At 32.7% G+C, this 21,891-nt stretch overlaps 3 protein-coding genes across 3 annotated transcripts in view; all 3 read right to left on the bottom strand.

Annotated features, from left to right (window-relative positions):
- Positions 1-11,134, bottom strand: part of LOC102598389 (transcription factor MYB108-like) — a 16,528-nt gene extending 5,394 nt beyond the window's left edge. The window contains exon 1 of the mRNA XM_015309764.1: positions 11,061-11,134. Within this exon, the coding sequence (XP_015165250.1) occupies positions 11,061-11,121 (61 nt within the window). The 5' untranslated portion in view covers positions 11,122-11,134. The remainder of the gene's footprint in view (positions 1-11,060) is intronic.
- LOC102598731 (transcription factor MYB108-like) lies at positions 10,093-10,887 on the bottom strand (the record flags this gene model as incomplete). The annotated part of the gene is made up of 1 exon (XM_015309719.1): positions 10,093-10,887. A coding segment is annotated over one exon (552 nt), but the record flags the coding sequence as incomplete, so codon positions are not given.
- A 5,221-nt stretch (positions 11,135-16,355) lies between the features above and the next one.
- On the bottom strand, positions 16,356-21,481 carry LOC102588477 (30S ribosomal protein S1, chloroplastic-like). Its single transcript, XM_006349789.2, has 7 exons — positions 21,097-21,481; positions 18,748-19,023; positions 18,513-18,593; positions 17,945-18,226; positions 17,747-17,857; positions 17,271-17,357; positions 16,356-16,688 (listed from the first exon to the last, which is right to left on the bottom strand). Exons 1-7 carry the CDS (start codon positions 21,400-21,402, stop codon positions 16,584-16,586), a joined length of 1,248 nt encoding a protein of 415 aa, XP_006349851.1. The 5' UTR covers positions 21,403-21,481; the 3' UTR covers positions 16,356-16,583.
- Positions 21,482-21,891: the final 410 nt, after the last annotated feature.

Consider the following 21,891-nt stretch of genomic DNA (forward strand, 5'->3'; position numbering starts at 1 on the left):
CAACATTAAACACATAAAAATCAGGACCTAAATCTTTTTTCTACTCTAGTTCTTTTACTTCTTCTTAACTCAAAATCATCAATTTCTTTATTTTTTAAAGTAGAAGTTGAAGAACTAGGTAGTGACAATATTTTGTTCAATCCTTTGACCCCTACTATTTTTAGAATCAAAAGGGAATTTATTTTCATGAAAAATAATATCACCCGATTCTATCACAATATTATCTTTAAGATTAAAAAATTTATAGGTTGTACTATTTGAAGCATAACCAAGAAAAACACAAGTAGTAACTTTCTTACCAAATTATGTAATCTTCGGATCCATTAGCCTCACAAAGGCTAGACAACCCCAAACTCTTAAATATCTCAAACTTGGCTTGTAACCTTCATTGTGATGTTGCTCTCTTCTTTTTGTAAAAGTGCATCCACTACTAAAAATATTGCAAAAGGAGACCTAAAAAAAGAGACCTCAAAAATAGGTCGCTAAAAAGAGACCTCATGAGGTCGTTATTTGCATCAGTAACTTTTTTTAATTTTTTCTTAACAGGAGAGACCTCGTGAGGTCGATTTCATAAAAAAATCTACCTAATTAATAATATAAGTGACTTATTTTACTTTTTTTTATTTTATAGTATGTTTTCGTATAAAATATGCGACCTCACGAGGTCACTATTTGTTAAAATAGAAAATACTAATTTAATTTTAGATACCTCTTGAGGTCTCATTTTATTAGTCAAATTTGTTAAATAATATTTAAAAATAAGAGACCTTGTGAGGTCTCTTATTTTTATTAAATTAAAATAGGAGGCATTTTTTATTTAGCTCATCTTCTTTCCCGCTCTTCATCTAAAAGCTAAAAAAAGCCCTAACTTGTCTCTTCCCCATAACAGATGTGTAGCCTCCGATTATCGCTCAGTTAGAAGTTTGAGTTTTCACCATCAGTTCGAAGTGTTAGTTTTCACCATCGAAACTCGCTCGGTTTGAAGCCCAAATTTTCGTCGTCGATTCAAATTCTCTGTGTCGATTTCTTTCTCTGCAAATAAAGGTGAATCTTTCAATCTTTAAACCAAGTTGTAACTATATTGTTTATTTATTGCAAGCATTCATCAATGCAGACTCTCTCTTTTAATTTACTGCAAGATTAAGTAGAATTTGTGATTCTCTTTTCACTTCATGAACTATAATTAACTTTGGGTTTCACTTGTATCTAAAATTTAGCTTACCAAGGCTGAATTTTAAATATATATATAATTGAAGTCTCAGTAGGTATTCAAAACTAAAAAAGGCCCTTTTTTTTTTGAAATAGACCTACCCCTATATAGGAGCGATAGTGAAACCAATCCAAGCAGACGCACTGTGCTATATGCTTTTTTGAAAATTTGAACTATCAACCTGTTTGAAAATGCTTTTAAAATACTCTGTTCTTGAATATGATACAAGGGTGCTATGTTTTTTTGGCAATAGAACTGTGAACATTACCATACCAAAGCAAAGTATTACAATTTAAGAAAGAAACAACTATAGCATCTAGCTACTTACTATCTACCACAAATCCTATGTATTAAATCTTGACAATTTCTTGCTTTTCTAGACTCTGTAACTCTTTCTAGTCTAACTTGTAACTCCTTCTTTATTTGTGCAATGATGAAATTTGTATTTACATGTTTCTGTCTAAACTGCCTCCAATTCCTCGCTTGCCAAGTATAATAAATTGTTGCTCCATACATAGCAGCTACTGCTTCCTTCTTCAATTGCTTCCAACGTCTTCTTTTAATCCATGCCAATATTTGTTGAATTGTGCCTCTTAGCAGTATCACACCCATCCAGTTAGCCAAATCCTTCCTCATTGTATTCCCCCAATGACATTCAGTAAACAAATGTTGGTGCGTTTCAGCACTCTCTTGCTCACACAAGCCACATGCTGCATTTTCAACTTGTATATGCATATTCTGTAGTCTATCTTTAGTGAGCAGTCTTCCTTGGTATGCAAGCCATAAGATAAATCTTTGTCTAGGCTGCATTATAGAGCTCCAAAGTAAGTCTGCCTCTGGGCATTTATGTAACAGACCTAGCATGGCTTGGTAGCTACTGGTCATGGAGTATGTGCCATTTGGTGTCAAAACATATTGTCCCCTTTGGTACCATTGGAGCATTTCCGTCTTCAAAACATTCATTTTCTTTCAATACCAACTACAATCTTGGGGTGGTATGTGCTCCCAAATGTTATCTGTATCCTTCATATATATCTCATGTACCCACTTGACCCATAATACATCTTTCTTGTTTGCCAACTGCCATAAGAGCTTCCCAACAGCAGCTACATTCCATAGTTTGCAGCTCTTGATATTTAACTTTGGGTTTTACTCTTGTTCTATCTTAATGTCCTGTTTTGACTTCTCGTGATGATTAACATGAATGCTAGCAAGATTTTATATCATATAATTTAGAAGAAGATACATGGGTATTAATGAATAAAGAAATAAAATCTGTTATGAAGATTTTGTATTATATTTTGAGATTATTATACTTTATATCTCTCTAAATAACTCCTAATAATCATGTGTTGAATTTTGATTTAAATTTAGAACTAATATCATTTTGGTTCATGTCTCTGTATGTATTTTAGTTGTTTTTTTAACCCTAGAGGAGAGGAAAGTTATATATATATATATATATATAGTATAGTCTATCGATATAAACCATCGTGCAATAATGAGCGAGGAGAGAAAAATTAAGAAACCATTGTACCCAGAAAGGTCCTTGATCCTTAATAGTGCCTGTTGGCTTCATGTGATGCATCTGCTTTCATAGAAATATTGAACAACATATATGGTTGACGTTGACTAAGTCATTTTAGTTGCTGGTGTTCTATTGGATCTCCTTTAGAGCCATTGTTTCTTTCTGCAGATCCCAACAGATCTTACTACCAGCCTTGCGGTCAACTTTTCCGGTTAGTTATAAATTCGTTATAAAAAATAGATATGCTTTCTTTTTTGTTCTTTGTTTATGAGAAACTAAGATGACATATGGATCTACCTATTATTTTATTTGTTGTAGTAATGAGGAGACAAAAGTTATATACATAATATAGTCTATAGATATAAACCATTGTGCAGTAATAAGGAGAGGAAAGTTAAGAAACCAGAAACCATTTGACCCTTCTGTAATAGTGCCACCTTTCTACTATTCTTTTAATGATGTATTCTATTTAGATTTATTTAGGGAAGGGGACATTAGTTGTGACAAAGTGTTGTGAGAACTATGTTTTTGTAGTCACCAAAGATACATTTATTCATTTGCACAAGGCCTCGTTAAGCAGTCCCTACTAGGATTGTTACAATTTGATTTTTAGTAAATTATTACATAATTTAGTGTTTGACAAATTTAAGTTTTTGTGATCTTTATGTAGATGGATCGTAGTTGGATGTATAATATGACTAATTTTGGTCGAATGGGACTAAGACCTGAATTTGTAGAAGGTGTCACTGGTTTTGTGGAGTATGCAAAGACACTAGAACCTTTTCAATGTAGTGGTGTGATTAAGTGTCCTTGTAATAAATGTCAATGTTTGAATTATGAAAAACCAGATATTGTTGAGCTTCATCTCTATCGAAATGGGTTTAAAAGAGAATACACAGTGTGGACTAGTCATGGAGAAATTGATAATAGTTTTGATGTATTTCAACATTATGTTCCTTGTGAAAGTAGTAGCGCAGTGAATTCTAATGCACAAAATTATAGAATACATGACATGGTTCAGGATGCATTTGGGGTGCATTCTGATTTTGAATCTAGTAATCAAGGTGAAGAAGCTCCTAATGCTGAATGTAAAATTTTCTTTGAACAATTGGAAGCTGCTAGTCGGCCTTCATATGAAGGGAGTCCACACTCGCAGTTGTCAATTGCTGTTAGATTATTAAGTATCAAATCAAATTGGAATGTTCCTCAAGGGGCAATGGACTCTGTGATTGACCTTATGCATGATTTAGTTGACCCAAAGCTTGAGATACCTGATAATTTCTATAAAGCAAAGAGGTTGGTATCAAAGTTAGGATTGTCATCGATGAGAATTCATTGTTGTGAAAATGGTTGCATGTTATACTATAAGGATGATATTGATCTAGAATCGTGTAAGTTTTGTGGAAAATCTCGTTATAAGCAGACTCCTAGGGGGAAGAAAGTTACTATTAAGGCGATGCATTACTTACCTCTTATACCAAGGTTAAAGAGGTTGTATGCATCTAATAAATCTGCTCCTCATATGAGATGGCACCATGAAAATAGAAGACCACCTGGTGTTATGTGCCATCCTTCCGATGGAGAGGCCTGGAAGCATTTTGATAGAACATATCCACAGTTTGCAGCCGAACCACGGAACATTAGATTGGGTTTATGTTTAGATGCAAGTGGTTTGATCCAACCCCAAAAAGAGGTACGAGAGAAATCAAACAATATAATATCATTGAAGTAAAGCACACAAGGGAGTATGAAGCATATGATCCTTTCATTATTGCACAAAATGTTAAGCAAGTGTACTATGCTCCTTATCCCTTGCGTCCAGATAAATTAGATTGGTGGGTGGTGATTAAAACCAAACCCATGGGTCGTGTGGAAGTTGAAAACGTGTTGGATGTTGCGTACCAGGATGATGATGTATCAAGTGTTCACCATACCGTGGATGTTGAATTAGAAAATGATTTAGAGCATCCTGAACACATATTAGAAGAGGTTGATATAGAACAAATAACCGATGAAGGGGCAAATGCATCAATTAATGAGGAAGAGTTGTTCGATGAAGAAGAATGGTCAGAAGAAGAGGATGAAGAAGAGGATGAGGATGAGGATGAATTGTAATTAGTATGTTGAGTTTATTGAATGGATGAAATCTGCAAGTGAGTAATCTGATTACCTATCTCTAACCAGCGTCTTGAACTGCACTAAGAATTCGATATTGTTTCTGTATCACCATTTGCTTTTTGATTTGGTAGATGTGTCTTGTTTATGTTACACATTTGATATCATCAACTTTGGTCCATGATAAAGAGGGCCCTGAGTTTCAACCTAAACCATGATAACACTTGCATAATTGAACTAAATTCAAGGTAAATTAATAATGCTTGAATTGAATTAAACTCAAGGTAAATGTTGTGATATCCTGTCCTACAATCCCCCAAGTATCCTTGAAAAACCCTCTCCATAAAAAGGCATTAATCTTTATAGGCAGCCCTTTAGTCCATTTATAGTCAAAGATCTGTAGTTTCTCCTGTTTCTGTCTTAATTCATTCCATGCTGATTTGACTGTGGACTTTCCATTTGAATTTCCCATCCACCATGATGTGTCATTATCTACATTGACTAGTTGTGGGCTGATGTTATCAAGTATATGCTCCGTTAAGTCCATAAACTGCTTGCTTGACTTCTTCTAGGTCTTTGAAGTTGTTCTTATTTGATAGATGAAATGACATAACAAACATTCATGAACATAACAAAACACATCGGTAGTTAATTCAATTTCAGCTTTAGTTAATTTTTATTGAAACTTTACTTGTTACGTAAATTTCTAACCTTATTTGACTTGAATGTTTTTGTTACTTAGATGGCAGGTGGTAATAAGAATAAAAATATTGATAATGCCCCCAAAAAGGAAAAAAAAGAAGGATGGTATGATTAGTAGACGACCGACAGGGATACGTATAAGATCAGACTCCACAAATTCTCTCACATCAAGAGACACTCCGATACATTGCTATTCTAAGCAGGCCGGGCCTTATAGTCGGGTGCCTCCACATATTAATCCTCCGTCGACCTATATGTATCCACCATTGGAATATACTCAGCCGCCCCCCCACGTAGTTGTGCCCACATCAGGGTATGCTACCCCACATGGATACAGTGTTTTGCCTCCAGAGGCTAACCGACCAACATCTAGTGACTCTCGCACAGTTACTCACAACCCTATAGACTCACAACCTTCATCATCATCTACTTCAAAACTTGGGATGTCGAGTCTTCGCCTTCAAGGTAATGATTCGGAGCCTAACACTCCTTCCACAAATCAGTCAGCTACACCTGGTCGGGTCCTTACACAAGTTGGCGTGAGAGATATGCACAATAGACTTGTCATCGAGCCTGACGGCTATACGTAAGATTTTATTTTTTACAAAATATCCTATGTTTATGATTGTCTCATTTAATTGTCTTTGTTTTAACATGTAACTGTTAAAATTTTGAATTACAGTTTCAATCCAGATGATGCTGTGGGGATCATTTCTCAAGCAATCAAAGATCTCTATAGAGATGCTTTTCCGACTTGGGGAAAGATGCCAAGCAATCTCAAGAGACAAATTTTTTTGGAGTTTAGAGTATATTAAAATTTATTGCTTTATCACTATTTAAATACTTGTCTTCAATGATACTTATTAATTGAAAATTTTATGGTTTCATTGCAGAAAAAATGTGCTTGGCGTCCGGAACATGAGACCAAAATTTGTGCAAACTTTCACAAGAAAGCTGCATGTGTTCTCGCTAGTTTGTTGATGAAAGCTCGTAAAAAGAATAAGAATCCTCGGTGGATTCTACCGGAGGATTGGAAAAAATTACTTGTGCATTGGGCGAATGATCCAAGATTTAAGCAGATGAGTGAGATCGGTAAGTAGGCTAGATCATCTACTAAGGGTGGTTCTCTACACACAAGTGGGGCTCAAAGTCAAGGAAGTGTGAGGAGGAAATTGGTATGAATCATTTTTCTTAATTTTTTTTAAATATATTTTAGGTATTAAAATTTAATTACTCTTGATTATAACTTAATTAGTTTTATATGTAGGAAAAACTCAGGCTGAGGCATTCAAGGCAACACACATAAGAAAGAAGAAAAATCCCGAAGATCCAGATGTGTGGGTTGAGCCACGAGCTGAAATGACCTATGTAAGCCTCTAATTTAAAATAATAGTTACTTATTTTCTAATATTAATACCATTCAATTTAGAATCGATATATTCAAGCTTTTGAGGATTTACGACAAACTCAGCCATAAGAAAATCGAGGTATGCCACTTACTCAAGAACATGCTGAGAGAATGTAGTTAGACTTGATTGGTGGGCCGGGTAGATATGGGTATGCCTATGGCATACCGCAACATACCTTTCGTGAATATCATGTGGCTAGACTTGATTGGTGGGCCGAGTAGATATGGATACGCCTATGGCATGCCTCAACAGACCTTTCGTGAATATCATTCTGAGTTTGAAGGCTTAAGTAGTTCCTACGATGATGAATCGATGAAGAAAAATTTGGCTATGGAGCAAAAGATAGCTGAGCTATCTAGCCAAGTCAAAGACTCGTGGGCTAGGGAAAGGCGCAGGGACATAGAGTATGAGGGTCTTAAGGCTCAATTAGATGCATTACTTGCTTCAGGAGGGATTCCCCCTTGTTCCAATGATGTCACTTTCCCTCCTCAACCCTCTCAGTCTCAACCTACTCGATATCCAGTGTATGGTCAACAAAGAAATATGACAGATGAGTCTAGTAGTGATGAAGAAGATGAGGATCATGTGGCAAACACACTACCGCATTAGTGAAGTTTAGAGTTGTAATAGATAATCTAAGTTCTTTACTTTATGACTTTTTTATGGGACTTATTTGTTTTGTGAATGCATGATAACATTGAAATCCTATTATATAACTTATGGATTTTATGGTTTTTCTTTCAATTTCGAATTACGTTGAAGGTGACTTGCATATTGTGTTGATAAGAGAATATTTAGTAAATGTATTGTATCAGTTGATTGTTGAAAGCTTGATTTAGCTAATTAGAAATGTATTGAATTAATATGACAGGTGACGAGCAGCTGCAAAAACAGATACAAGCTGCCAGTTTTTTTCTAGGAAAAGAGACCTCATGAGGTCACTTTTTTACATTTTATTTTTAAGAAATTTCATAAAAGAGACCTCATGAGGTCTCTTTCTGGCAGTTTACTTTTTTAGAAATGCAGTAAAGAGACTTCACGAGGTCTTTTTCCTGTAGTTTATATTTTAGAAATGCAGTAAAGAAGGTCATATAGCGGCCTCGTGAGGTCGCTTTTTGAATTTGTTTTATTTCTTTCATAAAAGAGACCTCATGAGGTCGCTTTTTATTTTTTATGTTTTAATTAAATCACCTCATAAGGTCTCCATTTAGAAATTTAAAAAAATTCTATAAAGAAATGGACCTCATTTCTCATGCCATTGTTTTGGAGCTTGCTTAAGGCCATAAAGAGATTTCATTAATTTACAAACTTTATTTTCTTGTCCGGGGATAATATATCCCTCAGGTTGAACCATATAAATTAAAATTAAAATAAATAATATAATAGTGACCTCATGAGGCCACGTTTATTAAAATTAAAACAAAAGTAAATTATAAAATTGCGACCTAATGAGGTCTCTTTTTTTTTAAAATTCGGAAAATTTATTGGCGGCCTCATGAGGTCTCTATTTGGCGACCTCATGAGGTCTCTACACAAAAGTCACCTACATTATAGCGACCTACCGTTGAGGTCTCTTTTTGGTCTCTTTTTAAGTCTCTTTTTGCAGTTTTTTTAGTAGTGATCTTGGCCCTTTTAAAAAAGTTTCCACTTTCTCATGATGAGAAATAAGTTCATCATCATCCATGGAGGTGACATCAACTTTATTAGGATTCTTCTCAGTTAATACATAAGAAACATTGAGAAGACTTAAGTAGAAAAGTATTTTACCCTTCCATCTTTTGAAATGGTTATCATTGAACCGAAATGACTTGTTAAGGTTTCCCATCTTGACATCCGCGTTTTTTCAATTGTAGCCATGGTGAATCTCCTTAAAATTGTTAGTGAAAAATTACAAAATAATAAAATTGCAAGATTACAATTGAAAAATAAAATGAAGAAACAAAAAATCTCTTCAAGCTGAGGCGCGGATATCTCGCTCTCTTTAAGGAGATTCAAGCCCACTGCAACAAATGTTTTTCACCGGTCCAGCAGTAGTCTTCTTTGACTTGTCCCCTCCAGGATACAACAACCTTCACAAAGTATAACTCAACAACTCTGGACAAGAGTTGAGTCCAAAGCTCCACAACAAAGAACACCTCCCTTCAACTAATAAGAACTCTCTTTTTGACTAACTTTATGCACTTTATATTTTCCTTGTGTGTTGGATATAACAAACCAAATGAATACCACCACTATTTATACTAGAAGAAGTCTTCCTAGAAATAAATAGGAAGATAATGAAGAGGTAAATAGTGAAGATAATGACCTTAAGAGTTACATAGGTTATAAGAATAATGGAGGAATAATTTGGAAAAGTAATTGTGTGGGCAACAAATGCACCAACGTGCAAATGCAAAACTGCCCAAGATGTCGACCACAACTGGAACGTTATAGGATATATGACATCTGCCAATGAAGCCAAGAATAATTGGCATTAACATGACCAAAAAAATGGTTAGGCAGCATTAAGTCACAAATAAAAAGCTACTTTAATATAAAATAATATTAAAATGCTTAATAACCAACAAATTCAATTAGCAACGTAAGCAACTATGTAATTAACACTTCTTAATGTCCTCATTTTTTTCTTAATTTATTTAATTTGTATTGATTTAAGATTAAACCTAAATACTACTCTATAGAGTCAAAGACATCTCATATTTGTAGTTGACCATGTTTATGAGTTAACTAGTCAAATAATCAAGCTTCTAGTAATAATTCTTATTAGTTAATTAATTAATTAAGAGATTAATCTAGCCAACTAGGTTTCTTTAAACTAATTAACAAACATTGTTAAATCTAATTGAACCTTTTTAAGTTTAAGGTACATGAACTTTGTTAATTTGCTTCTCACACGTAAGCTATTTGCTCATAATTCAAAAAAGCAAAAAGCAAAAATAGTTCAAACAATATATGTCAAAACCAATACATTTTATATATATTTCGTAAACTATTTGGTCGAAGTATTTAGGATCGTAAATTGTAATTATCCGTTTTTATGATCTTCAAGTTGAAAGTCAACAAATTAAACTATGTCATCGATCTTTTGATATTGCAAAAAAATCAATGTGTTGGAATGTTGAGTACGTTCAACAACTTGTATAGAGTCTGTTTCAGTCATACAACTTTGACGGACGATTAAAATCTTGAAGAAGACAAGTTAACAATATAATTATTACCATCTACTTGTACTTGCAATATTACAAATAATGACTAAAAAATGAAGAAAATTGTTGTATGCTTTCTAACATTTGATGATGTTTAATGTTATTAATTATGACTCTTAAATTTTTTTGACAAAACTCAAACTCAAACATTGTTGTTGAGTTAATTTAATTCTCTAAATAGGACCAAATGTCTTCAATGTTGCACAAATTATCCATCCATAATTCTTTATTATTTTGTTGATCCATTGCTTGGTAATCTTCAAACCATAATTGATCACTTTGATTAACTTGATAATAATCTTGATTAGGTGAAACTTGTGTGCCAATTGAGTTTTCTGATGAAGTTACCACGCTAGAATTCTCCGGTTTAACACTCGTGATTAAAATACTATTATTGTTGTTGTTCGTCAGTTGAATTGGAATGAGCTCAGTAATACCTGTTCTCAGAACGGGTTGTTGAGTTTCACTACTAGCATTATTATTGGAAATTTTGGATGCTTGAATTCTCTCAACTAGTCTTGGAATCCAAAGATAACGTAATGTGTCTTGGAATTGTTTGCTATTGACATCACATTTTAGTTGTTTTGCATGTTTTTGGACTCGGGTTCTCCAGTAATTTTTTATCTCGTTATCTGTTCTTCCTGGCAAATGTTGCGCGATTTTTGACCACCTACACACCCAAAAAAAAGGGAATAATAAACTCGTTATTAGTTGAATAGGAAAGTACTATATGATCAATAGACATTACGTTATCATGTTGTCTTGTCTTGTAATATAACTATAGCAATCTTTTCATAAAAAGGTGATATTCCTTATGTTTTAATCTATATGATATAATTTAATAGTGTAAAAATTCTTTACGTCATCTATTAACAAATTAAACCATGGACCTCTTCTAAGCTCCATTATTTCTTCATCAATATTGTTTTCTTGATTAATTAATTTATCCATCAAAATTATTTGTTTTTTTTTATTTTTTGCTGTAAAAATAGACACAAAAATTTCAGTGTTGTAGATAGAGAAAGACAGATATTTAGAGAGAGAAAGAAGTGTAGTGAAGATATATTTATTGAAGTGGTAGTGCTTTATATAGTGTGAGGAAAATAAAGAAAACACTTATTATTAATTCCTATTTTTTTTATTATAAAGTCTAATTGAAGCTTTATTATATTTTATTATATATACTTAATTAAACTCGTTTTGCACCTTTTGAGTTTGACTAAATCACTATATAATATATAAAATAATAAATTAGTTCCGCGGAAATCAATATTTAGATTTTTTTTTGATTGATTTCCACTACCCACCATATAGCAAGTTGTCATGGGACTATTTGACGTTTTAACTTTAGTATTTTAGCATAAAATACTGATTTAGGAGATTTACAATTTTTCTCTTAATGAAAAAGGATTTTATAGGTATCACAATTGAGCATAAATACTAATTTAAGAGATTTACGAAAAAAAATTAGACGAAAGAAGATTTTGTAAGAATCACGATTGATCATAAAATATTAATTCAAGAGATTTACGAATTTTTTTGGATGAAAGTGGATTTCTATAGGAATCACGATAGATATAGTAATGGATAGAAATTATCATAAAATGAATGAAATCCATAGTTTTTACAACCTAGATGTTTTATTGGAGATGTATAGTGTTTTTCTTTGCAAATCGTAATTGTTATATTTTATGGTGACAAAAAATAATTTACGTTTTCAATAGACATTATAGTTTGTTTATATGTAATAGATTAGATTTAGAAAGAGGATGATAGTTTGTTTATGAATTTGACACGATAGCTATTTAATTTCCACATATTATAGTGTTGTTTGATTGATTAATTGTGTCATTTTGCACTAAGCAAAGTACCTATAAGTCTATAATATAGGTTGTTGACTTATTAGTTAATAAAATAATTATATTTTGATTTGATTGCTTTTTTGTTATTCCCAATGTTTGATGTACATTTTGGGACCGTTTAATTTGTTCAATATCTTCCTTTTTAATGTGCGGAAATGCTGAGTATAGCTATACATAAGTATATTTTTGTAATATGATTCTTTTTTTGAATTTCACGCATGAGTTTAATGCATTAACCTAATTTTATCTTTTTTATGCTCTTTCTCAATCAAAATTCGTTGTTCTTTTGTTATTCTAATGTTTGATGTACATTTTGGAACCTTTTAATTTGTTCAATATCCTTTTTTATAATGTGCGAAATTGCAGAGTATGACTATATATAGTATATCTTTATAATATGATTCTTTTTTGAATTCTACACACGAGTTTAGTGCATTGAATAACTTTGTCTTTTTTATGCCCTTTGCTCAATCAAAATCCACCATCTAGAAGTATTATGAGGGACATTTAGTTTCCTTTTCTTTTATAGTTTTAAAAAAAAGGAAGAGTAAGGTTCAAGTCGAAAAATTAACGACCTTACTTGAACAAGATCTGTTCTATAGGCTCATACCATTGTATCCTTGATTTCTAAGGAGACAGGAAACCAAGTCTGGTGGATGACTTATGGCCAATAGACCAGAGTGTGATTAATAGCCTCCATGGCCCTCGGGTCATGGTGCCCCATAGATAAAATTAAAAAAATAAGTCAAAAAATTAATACTTACAATATAAGTACATATTTTTACGCTATAATGATATCGTGATTAAAAACGAAGCTAAAAGGATAAAAGAGGGTTCATTCGAATCTCTTCGATCGAAAAAGTCACATGATGAAGCAAACTATATTACAAAGTTAAATTAAAAGTCACATGGTGAAGCAAACTATTACAAAGTTAAATTAAATAGGAAAAATGTGTTTAAGATTCATCAACACTTTTGAATATATTTTTAGTCAACGACTATTAAAAACGACATGTCCTTTAGGATTATATTAATAAATCTTTTTTTCCTCTTTCAATCAAATTAATACATATGCATTATATTTATTGGAAGGAATTGTAATTATATTACCCATTAATGATTTGTCAATTTCTTAATAGTAATAATATCCTCTTACATCTTATGAATAGACAGATCCAATGAAATTTCCTTTTCAGGAAGAAAGCATGATATTTCACTTTTCTATTTTAGTTTCAACCAATAATATATTCATGAATTTTCGATTTATCAGTTGTCGGTGTAAAAGTTATTTACAAATTATGTGTTATACTTCAAGTTCAAACAAGTTAATTAACTAGGGTTTGTTATATAAATTCTCATTGTAAATGTAACTAACGCATATACTTAGGTAAGCATGTACGTCTTGAAGTATTTTTTTTAATATTTGAATGTCTTCGTCGAACCGAATAGATTCTCATTAATCGACATACTAAAAATAAGGTGAAAGTCTAATCCTCTTTTAAATTTGTTGTACGATACTCCTTTCTTCGTATGATGCTCGTAGGCGAAAGGGAGATTTTCTTTTGCTCATGTAAGCAAAGATAAATCAGTATTTTCACGTTAAGGCCCTTTCATGAAAGAGGTCGAATAGTTTCTTTTATGAAAATTCATCATATATTAATTAATTTTATTTAATCAAGAATAGTAAAAATTAGTGGAAGAAAAGTTTGTCAAGTATAAACAGGACAAGGCTGCCTTAATAAATGAAAACAAAATAGTACTATTTTTCAACAATATATTAAATTAATTAATTAATTAATGTTCAAACAGGAACATTCCATTTTATTTATTTTATTTTTATATTTGTTGCCAAAAGCACCAACAAGACTAATTATACTATTCATTAGTGCTAATATAATGACATTTTTTCTATTTTATCTAATAATGCTTCTCCTCCTACATACATATCACTTTACGGCTACTAATAATTAATTTATCAACTATGTTCTTAGTCAAAAATTAGTTATATATATATCAATTTCAGTCGGTAAATTTATCAAAGACGAAATAATTCATTTACTATTATGAATAACTAGTTATAGAAAGACCGTTTCATTTCTTAAGATGATTCAATTTATTATCTTTTCTTGTGCCTATTTCGCGATAGGGGTTGATTAAATGTCGTAAGTTTTACTCATTCGTTGTTGTAATAATATGGTTAGGAATTAAGCAAAAAAAAATCTTACTCGTTGATATAAATTGAAGGGCATGTGGACTTTTCACTTTTCAGCTTAGATAAATTTTATGTTACGTCAATTTGAGATTCTCTCAATTAATTATACTTCTTTTAAGATATTTGTAAATCTATTTTATCCTTCTCTTTTATCCGAACTTGACATCACCTATTAAATTTTCTTAAACCTTATTATTCTATAATCAACTTGTACCACTATACATTTAAAAAGTTCATGACATAATTATTCAATTGAATCTAACAACCTAAGCCCACTTATATAACATTTCTTAATTTTCAATGTCCTCATTTTATTTATTTATATATTTTTTTCTTTGTAGTGATCTTAGGTTAAATTTCAACCCTATAAAACCTAATTTTAAGTCTATAGAGTCAAACACAACACATCTATTTGTAGTTGACCATGGCCCATGGATATAGTTAACTAGTCAACACAACAAGCTTCTAACAGTAGTACTTATTAGTTAATTAATAAATTAATTAATTAAGAGATTAAACTAAGCCAACTAGGTTTAATTAAACTAAACAAACATTGTTAAATATTAGTCTAATTGAACCTTTTTCAAAGTACATGAACTTTGATTAGCTAGCCTTTCTTTACGCGTAATTAGCTAATAGTAAGAGTTTATCCAACAACAACAACAATCTATTCAGTGTGATTTTACGAATAGGGTCTGAGGAGTGTGATGTATATGCAGCCTTACACTTACGTTGTAAAGATAGATAGGTTGTTTCTGATAGATCCACGACTCAAGTGAAGCATATCAAAATTAGTAAGAAAAGGAAATACAGTAATAAAGAAGTCAAGTAGCAAATAATGAGAAAAAGGGAGAGTTTATCATATTATTAATATGCATAAATATCTAAAGATATTATTGATGATGATGATTCGAACACAAATGTCAAAAGAAAATAATGAAATATTTAGTTCCTAACAGAGAAGAAAAATATGTTCAAATTGAAAGTCAACAAATTAAACTTTGTTATCTTTTGAAATTGAAATTGAAAAAAAAAAATCAATGGAAGATTTGGAGGGATATAATTAATAAAATTGCAATAAAACCTAATTGTAAATCTCAAATTTCATTATATATATTCTCTTACTATATAAGAGAGAGTTTCAAGTTGAAGCAGATACGTCTCCGTGGACGTGTCTGTTTTGGGCATTTTTGGATTTTTTTTTAAAAAAAATTCTTCTATTCTATTTGATTTAATTATTGTACAATTTTTCCTAAATTATGGGATCTGCTTTAGCTATCTTTAGTTATAGCTTTATTATTTTGAATGTCAGTAAAAAAATCAACATCGATGATGAAAAATATTTTAATCACGGACTTCTACACGCAAAATAAAATGAAATGATTTCATATTGTTCAATTAATACCACTTAAAAAATAAATTTGTGAACAAATATTGATCCCGTTCATAGCACAAAATTTTCGTAACTAGTATATATATAACTTCCACTAGAGATACTTCTTGGGTTAGTAAAACATCATATCAAAAAAGTTGGTCTACTTAATTCCAAACATATTTTTTTTCAACGAGTTCAAATTAATTTCAATAAAAGGTCTACTTTCGTAGCTATTTTTTCAACAACAAGTTTCTCAATGTTGAATTTTATAACAAAGTTATATCATTTCACAATAACGTGTAGGAGTATTATATTTTGTGTTAATGCTTATATACACTCTTCTTTCGAGCCGATGATTTATCGAAAAACAATATATGTGTATAATTTACTCTTTTCTTTTCAAATTCTACTTGTGGTATTACACTGAATAAATACATTATTGTTGTTACGAGTTTTAAAAGTGGGCCAAGAAGAGCTGAGTCCACTATTCATTTCTCAACTGTGGGTTGTGATACGAAATCTTCCTCGAACTTGATGCACAAATAGATAGAATAGTTTCTCGCCTACATATTCACGGAACTCAATCTCATTTAGAAAGCTTAATCTCTATCTTTCAGCAACATAACGAAAAGTGATTTAAGAATAAGAAAGGACTTTAGAATCGAACTTAAAATTTAATTCTATCAATAACATAAGAAAGTTGTCAAGATCATGGTGAATATGTGACATGTCTGTCTGCAACAAAATAGCATATTTCATTCCACTCAATCTCATTTAGAAAGCCTGATCTCTATCTTTCATCAACGGAACGAAAAGTGATTTAAAAATAAGAAAGGACTTAAGAATCGGACGCAAAATTCAAGTGTATGAATTTTCAACATAGATGACAGAACTCTGTACTTGCAAACAATATTTATACATTATCCTCAACTAAGTGATCAAAAATATGTAGTATCATTATGGCTCATGACTCTTCAGCTGGAAAAATTACACTCAAATCCAGTCCCTCTGCAGGTAGTTCCGAGGTCAACGGACCTAAAATCCCATCGGAGTTCAGAGTCAATCCGCTCTGCAAAGTTATAAAACAAAATGAGTTACATCCCACCAAGATATTCTAACCACGTGAAAATCTATGCTGCTCGGACTCTCCAAAACGTTGTTGCACCTGTGTTGGATCCTCCAAAAATGCACTACTTTTGGAGGATCCAACACGCAACCAGCAACATTTTTGAAGAATCCGAGACATAGATGAAAATAGGGAAATTTCGTTGAAGTTGTTTTTTTCCGAATGTGAAGCACCGGAAGATGTGAAGTATCCAACATTTCATTTACTACACCTCTATAGCCTACTAAAACTGCTTATATTCACTGGAATTACTCCCCTCCCCCCTTACTTAATCCACCCATAAAACTATATTGTTTCATCCTTGGCCAGGCTAAGTAAAAGTTCACTTGCTATAGAATGTAAAGACACATTGTGTGAAAGCGACTTTAGACGCTCATATAAGTAGGTAAATGATCCATTTAATCGAGAACCTATTAGAAGAATGACCGGTGCTATAGAAAACTTTTATCGAACTTGGTGCTAAGAGTCCAGAGGAATCACAGTATGAATTGCATAAATATTTGGGATTGTAATGGCAATTATTACCTCAGGCTGGAATTTCAGAATATCAGCACGAGCCATTGCTTCAGCTTGGGAAATTCTCTGCCTGAATGTCTGAGCCATCTCTTCAGCCTGTTGAAAAAATTACAAGCTTAGTCAAGAAATGTATCATAGCTGTTTAGGTCTAATGCTTTATTTATTTTCTGTATTATCTCAAATTAAAGTAAAACAAATATTGGCATACATGTCGTATCCAATGACATAGTAGTGATAAAGCGTGTCAAAAGAGTAAACCAATTTCGTAGATATTAATACGTTAAACAGATGCAAAGAACACATATGACCAATAGCAACGATTGCAGCAAGTAGCGTAACTACATCAAGAAATAATCTTGATCCAGTAAATTTGTATGAAGCATAGCCAAAGCAAAACTCACGCAAGTAGGCAAGATGTAAACCAAACATTATGATGATTGTAGTAAAAAATAAGATCTATTAATACCGGATGGAAAAAATGGTACCTTCTCAAAGACGAGCTTTGGATTGCGAATCATGTCACCAGGTGCAGGTTCTAGCTTCTTTGTAGAGAGGCTCACTCTACCTCTCTCACGGTCATGGCTCAATATCATGACCTATAACATAATTGAGCAGATGATTGTTAGTTTTCCTTGAAAGCAGATGAAGCTGGTACGAAATCAAGTAGTCTTTCCGATACAAACCTTCAGAGTGTCACCAGGCTGAAGGACGGTCACGATATCTGACACACGATCATGACTGATCTGGCTGACATGAAGAAGGCCATTGACCCCACCAATGTCGATGAAGGCACCATATGGTTTCAAGCTCTGAACAGTTCCAAGTACAACTGACCCAATTCCCAACTGTGTCTGACTATCAGCCATGGCCTTACGGTTGCTGAGTATAAGTCTAGTTTGCTCTTGATCAACCTCAACAAATTTCAGAGGAAGTTCCTTCTCCAAAAGCTCCTCTGCAGTTGATTTCTGGCACATTAAAAGAGATTAATAGTGAGTCCAATTTCGACGATAATAAGCTTTCCCACACTGAGAGAATAAGTACCGCTTTTTTTGTCAAGAACTAATTTTCGACGTGAAGCAAAAATTTTAAACTAGTAATAGCTAACTACAGATAGCAAATTTGGCTATCATTTTAAGTTTAAGCGGTTTGGTCAAACACGTTTAAATTGTACTTTTAAGTATAACTTTTAATAACTTTGAAGTTTGAAGAAACTAGAGTTTTTATTGTAAATTGAAACGAGTGACAACTAACCGAAAATATCTGTGAGAATGGAATAAACCCACGAAGGCCCTCGACCAATGCCACCACTCCACCTTTATTCGCACTAACCACCTGCAGTATCATCCAGAGGAACAGAAGTTAAGCCATGTGACAGAGTCTGGAGCTTTTGACATGCCACAATATCTGTTAAAGCATTCGTATTTTTATGCTATAGAACGATAGACAGAGAATTAAAGAAGCACATAATTTGGAAGCCAATACATACCTTACCTTTGACAACAACATCTTCAGCTTGAAGTTGTCTGCACCTTTCCCATGCCAGGTCATATTGAATTGACCGCAAACTCAATATCACACTATCATCAGCTTCATTTTCACCAATAACCACAAACTCGTCTCTGAAACCAGGAAATATTCCAGCTTCTTCCACATGCTTGATGCTGTAAATTGAAGCCTCTTGTATGGGCAAGTATGCTGATGATTTCGCTGTGATTTCAACTAAAGCTCCATTGGCATCTACGGAAAATACTGTCCCTTTGACCTAAAAAGAAGAAATATCGAGAAATTAAAATGCATTTGTTTCTTCCTTCACCTTGAGCAGAATAAGAAATATCCCCATAATCTCTCTGTGTTTTGAGATTTTTGACTAACAAGCAAAGGTTGATAAATAAATACATAACAGAATCTCGTGAAAGGAGCTCAAGCAAATTCGCAGCCCCAAAAAAAAATTGAGAGGAAATTATATACTTCCTCTATTCAATTACACGACTCTTTTCATCTTGGGACGTCCTGTCAAACTAACTTTCCTACAATTACTTCAATATTTTCTCGCACAATGACAAATAATAAAAATTATTGGAATTAAAATCATAAACTTCCTATGCCGTCTTTTGTGTCCCATAAAATGTGGCCCGTGTTACATTTTAGAAGGAATCCTTATATAGACATAGCAAATATGAAGAATCACGGCATTCGGATGTCAAAGAACATGCATATAGTTCTCCTTTCGTGCTTTTTCCAAATAGTCCAAGAATCTATTTTTAAGCACGAAGTCCAAGAAATATAAGTGATAGAAGTAATTCACTTATAAAAATAGCAATCTCAAATATCACAGACATAACAAACATGAAGAATCATGAAATCCGAATCCCTAAGAGCACACATATAGTTCTCCTTTCATGATTTCGCCGAATTTCCTCACAAAGGTGTTTAGGACACAATTCTCTTTTTTGGATGAAAATAATAACCCCCTATCAAAAGCTTCAGACATACAAATTGGTAGGCACAGAATTTACAAATACTCAATAGTGCAAGACTTCATTTTTAAGCACAAGTTACCAAAACAAAGTCATAGACATAATATAGCCCACAAAACAGAAAACTAAAAATCCAAAGCCTCTGAAATTCAAATCGGTGAGCACAGAAGTGTTAGATACATAGTGGTCCAAGAATCCATTTGTAAGCATAAGATTCCGAAAACAGAAGAGTTAACACATAATTCAGTCAAACAATAGCAACCTCAAATATTTAAAGCTTCTGGCATACAATTTAGTAGGCACAGAATTTACACCTACATAGCATAAGATTACGAAAATAAAAGTGTTAACATACAATTCAGTCAAAAAAATAGCAACTCCAAATATCCAAAGCTTCTGATAAACAAATTGGCAACCACAGGAATCTATGGATACATGGCAATCCAAGAATGCATCTTTAACCGAAGATTCTGAAAACAGAAGTGCTAAGACATAATTAAGCCACATAATAGCAACCCCATTATCCAAAATCTCCGAAATACAAATTGGTAAGCACAGAATCTAAAGATTCATGACAATCCAAGAATCCATCTTTAAGCCTTAGATTCTGAAAACAGAAGTGCTACAACATAATTAAGCCACATAACAGCAACCCCATCATCCAAAGTCTCCCAAATACAAATCGATAAGCACAGAATCTATAGATACATGGTAGTCCAAGAATCCATCTTTAATCCTAAGATTCTGAAAACAGAAGTGCTACAACATAACTAAGCCACATAACAGCAACCCCATCATCCAAAGTCTCCCAAATACAAATCGGTAAGCGCATCTATAGAAACATGACAAATCAAGAATCCATCTTTAAGCCTAGTATTCCCAAAACAGAAGTGCTACAACATAATTAAGCTTCATAACAGCAACCCCATCATCCAAAAATCTTCAAAAATACAAATTGGTAAGCACAGAATGTATAGATACATGACAATCCAAGAATCCATCTTTAAGCCTAAGATTCTAAAACAGAAGTGCTACAACATAATTAAGCCACATAACAGCAACCTCATCATCCAAAATCTCCAAAATATAAATTGATAAACACATAATCTATAGATACATGACATATCAAGAATCCATCTTTAAGCCTAAGATTCTAGAAATAGAAGTGCTACAACACAATTAAGCCACATAGCAGCAACCCCATCATCCAAAACCTCCTAAATACAAATTGATAAGCACAGATTTTGAAATATACAACACCATAGACATAATCTAGCCACATAACAACAACCCCATCATCCAAAATCTCCCAAATACAAATCCATAAGCACAGAAAATCAAACATATAATGAGCTAACCTTGGTACCTAATTCTGAGTCAAAATCATATTTTTCAAGGGCAGAATGAAAATCTTCAACAGTGAAAGCTACACCTTCCATAGGAGCTGTACGGCATCTTTCATAAGCTTCTTCAAACATCTCCTTAAGCTTGATTCTCTCTCTTGTTTGTGCATTTGTAGTCGCCACTGCCCCAGTTCGAGACACAATCTTTTGCTTTGTATGAATAATAATGGGATTTACAAGATTCTTATTGGATTGAATAATTCTTGTTGTTGAAATTGGTGAACACTTTAATCCAACAAATTGATGTGCTAAAGATCCCATTTTTTTTGTTTGGGTGCTTTGAGGGTTCTTTTAGGGGTTTTAGAGGAAAGTCAGTGTTTTGAGAGTTACACCATGGATTTTGTGGGGTAGATAAAGTGAGCTAGAGGACAAGGGAAGCTTCAAAATTGAGTTTTTTTACCCTTCTTTTTCCGACTCGAACTCGAACTCATAATATTAAGATTTGAGGTGAAGCTACTTACGACCTAAACAGCCCCTCTTGTCAAACTTTAAAATTGAGCTTTTTTTTTTCATTTTCCGACTCGAACCCATAATATTAAGATTTGAGGTGAAGTTAATTATGATCCGAATAACCCTTCTTGTCAAACCTCAAAATTGAGCTTGATTGGTGTTTCGTGGATTTTAGTAATCTCTATAATTTATATTACTTGTTAAAGTTAATCAAATATAAAATATATCTCAAAATATTTGTCACTTTATGAAATTAACTGGTTTTATACCATCACGCCTTTAACTTTTAAGTGATTTTAA

This window comes from Solanum tuberosum, unplaced genomic scaffold (assembly GCF_000226075.1).
Source record: "Solanum tuberosum cultivar DM 1-3 516 R44 unplaced genomic scaffold, SolTub_3.0 scf00114, whole genome shotgun sequence".
Taxonomy (NCBI): domain Eukaryota; kingdom Viridiplantae; phylum Streptophyta; class Magnoliopsida; order Solanales; family Solanaceae; genus Solanum; species Solanum tuberosum.

Excerpts from the sequence above, each read along its gene's own strand:
- LOC102588477 (XM_006349789.2), bottom strand. The coding sequence starts at position 21,402 with ATGGGATCTTTAGCACATCAATTTGTTGGATTAAAGTGTTCACCAATT. Across the intron at positions 18,594-18,747 it reads ATGTTGTTGTCAAAGGTAAG|GTGGTTAGTGCGAATAAAGG; the intron begins GTATGTATTGGC and ends ATGATACTGCAG. Across the intron at positions 16,689-17,270 it reads TTCTGAAATTCCAGCCTGAG|AGCGGATTGACTCTGAACTC; the intron begins GTAATAATTGCC and ends ATAACTTTGCAG.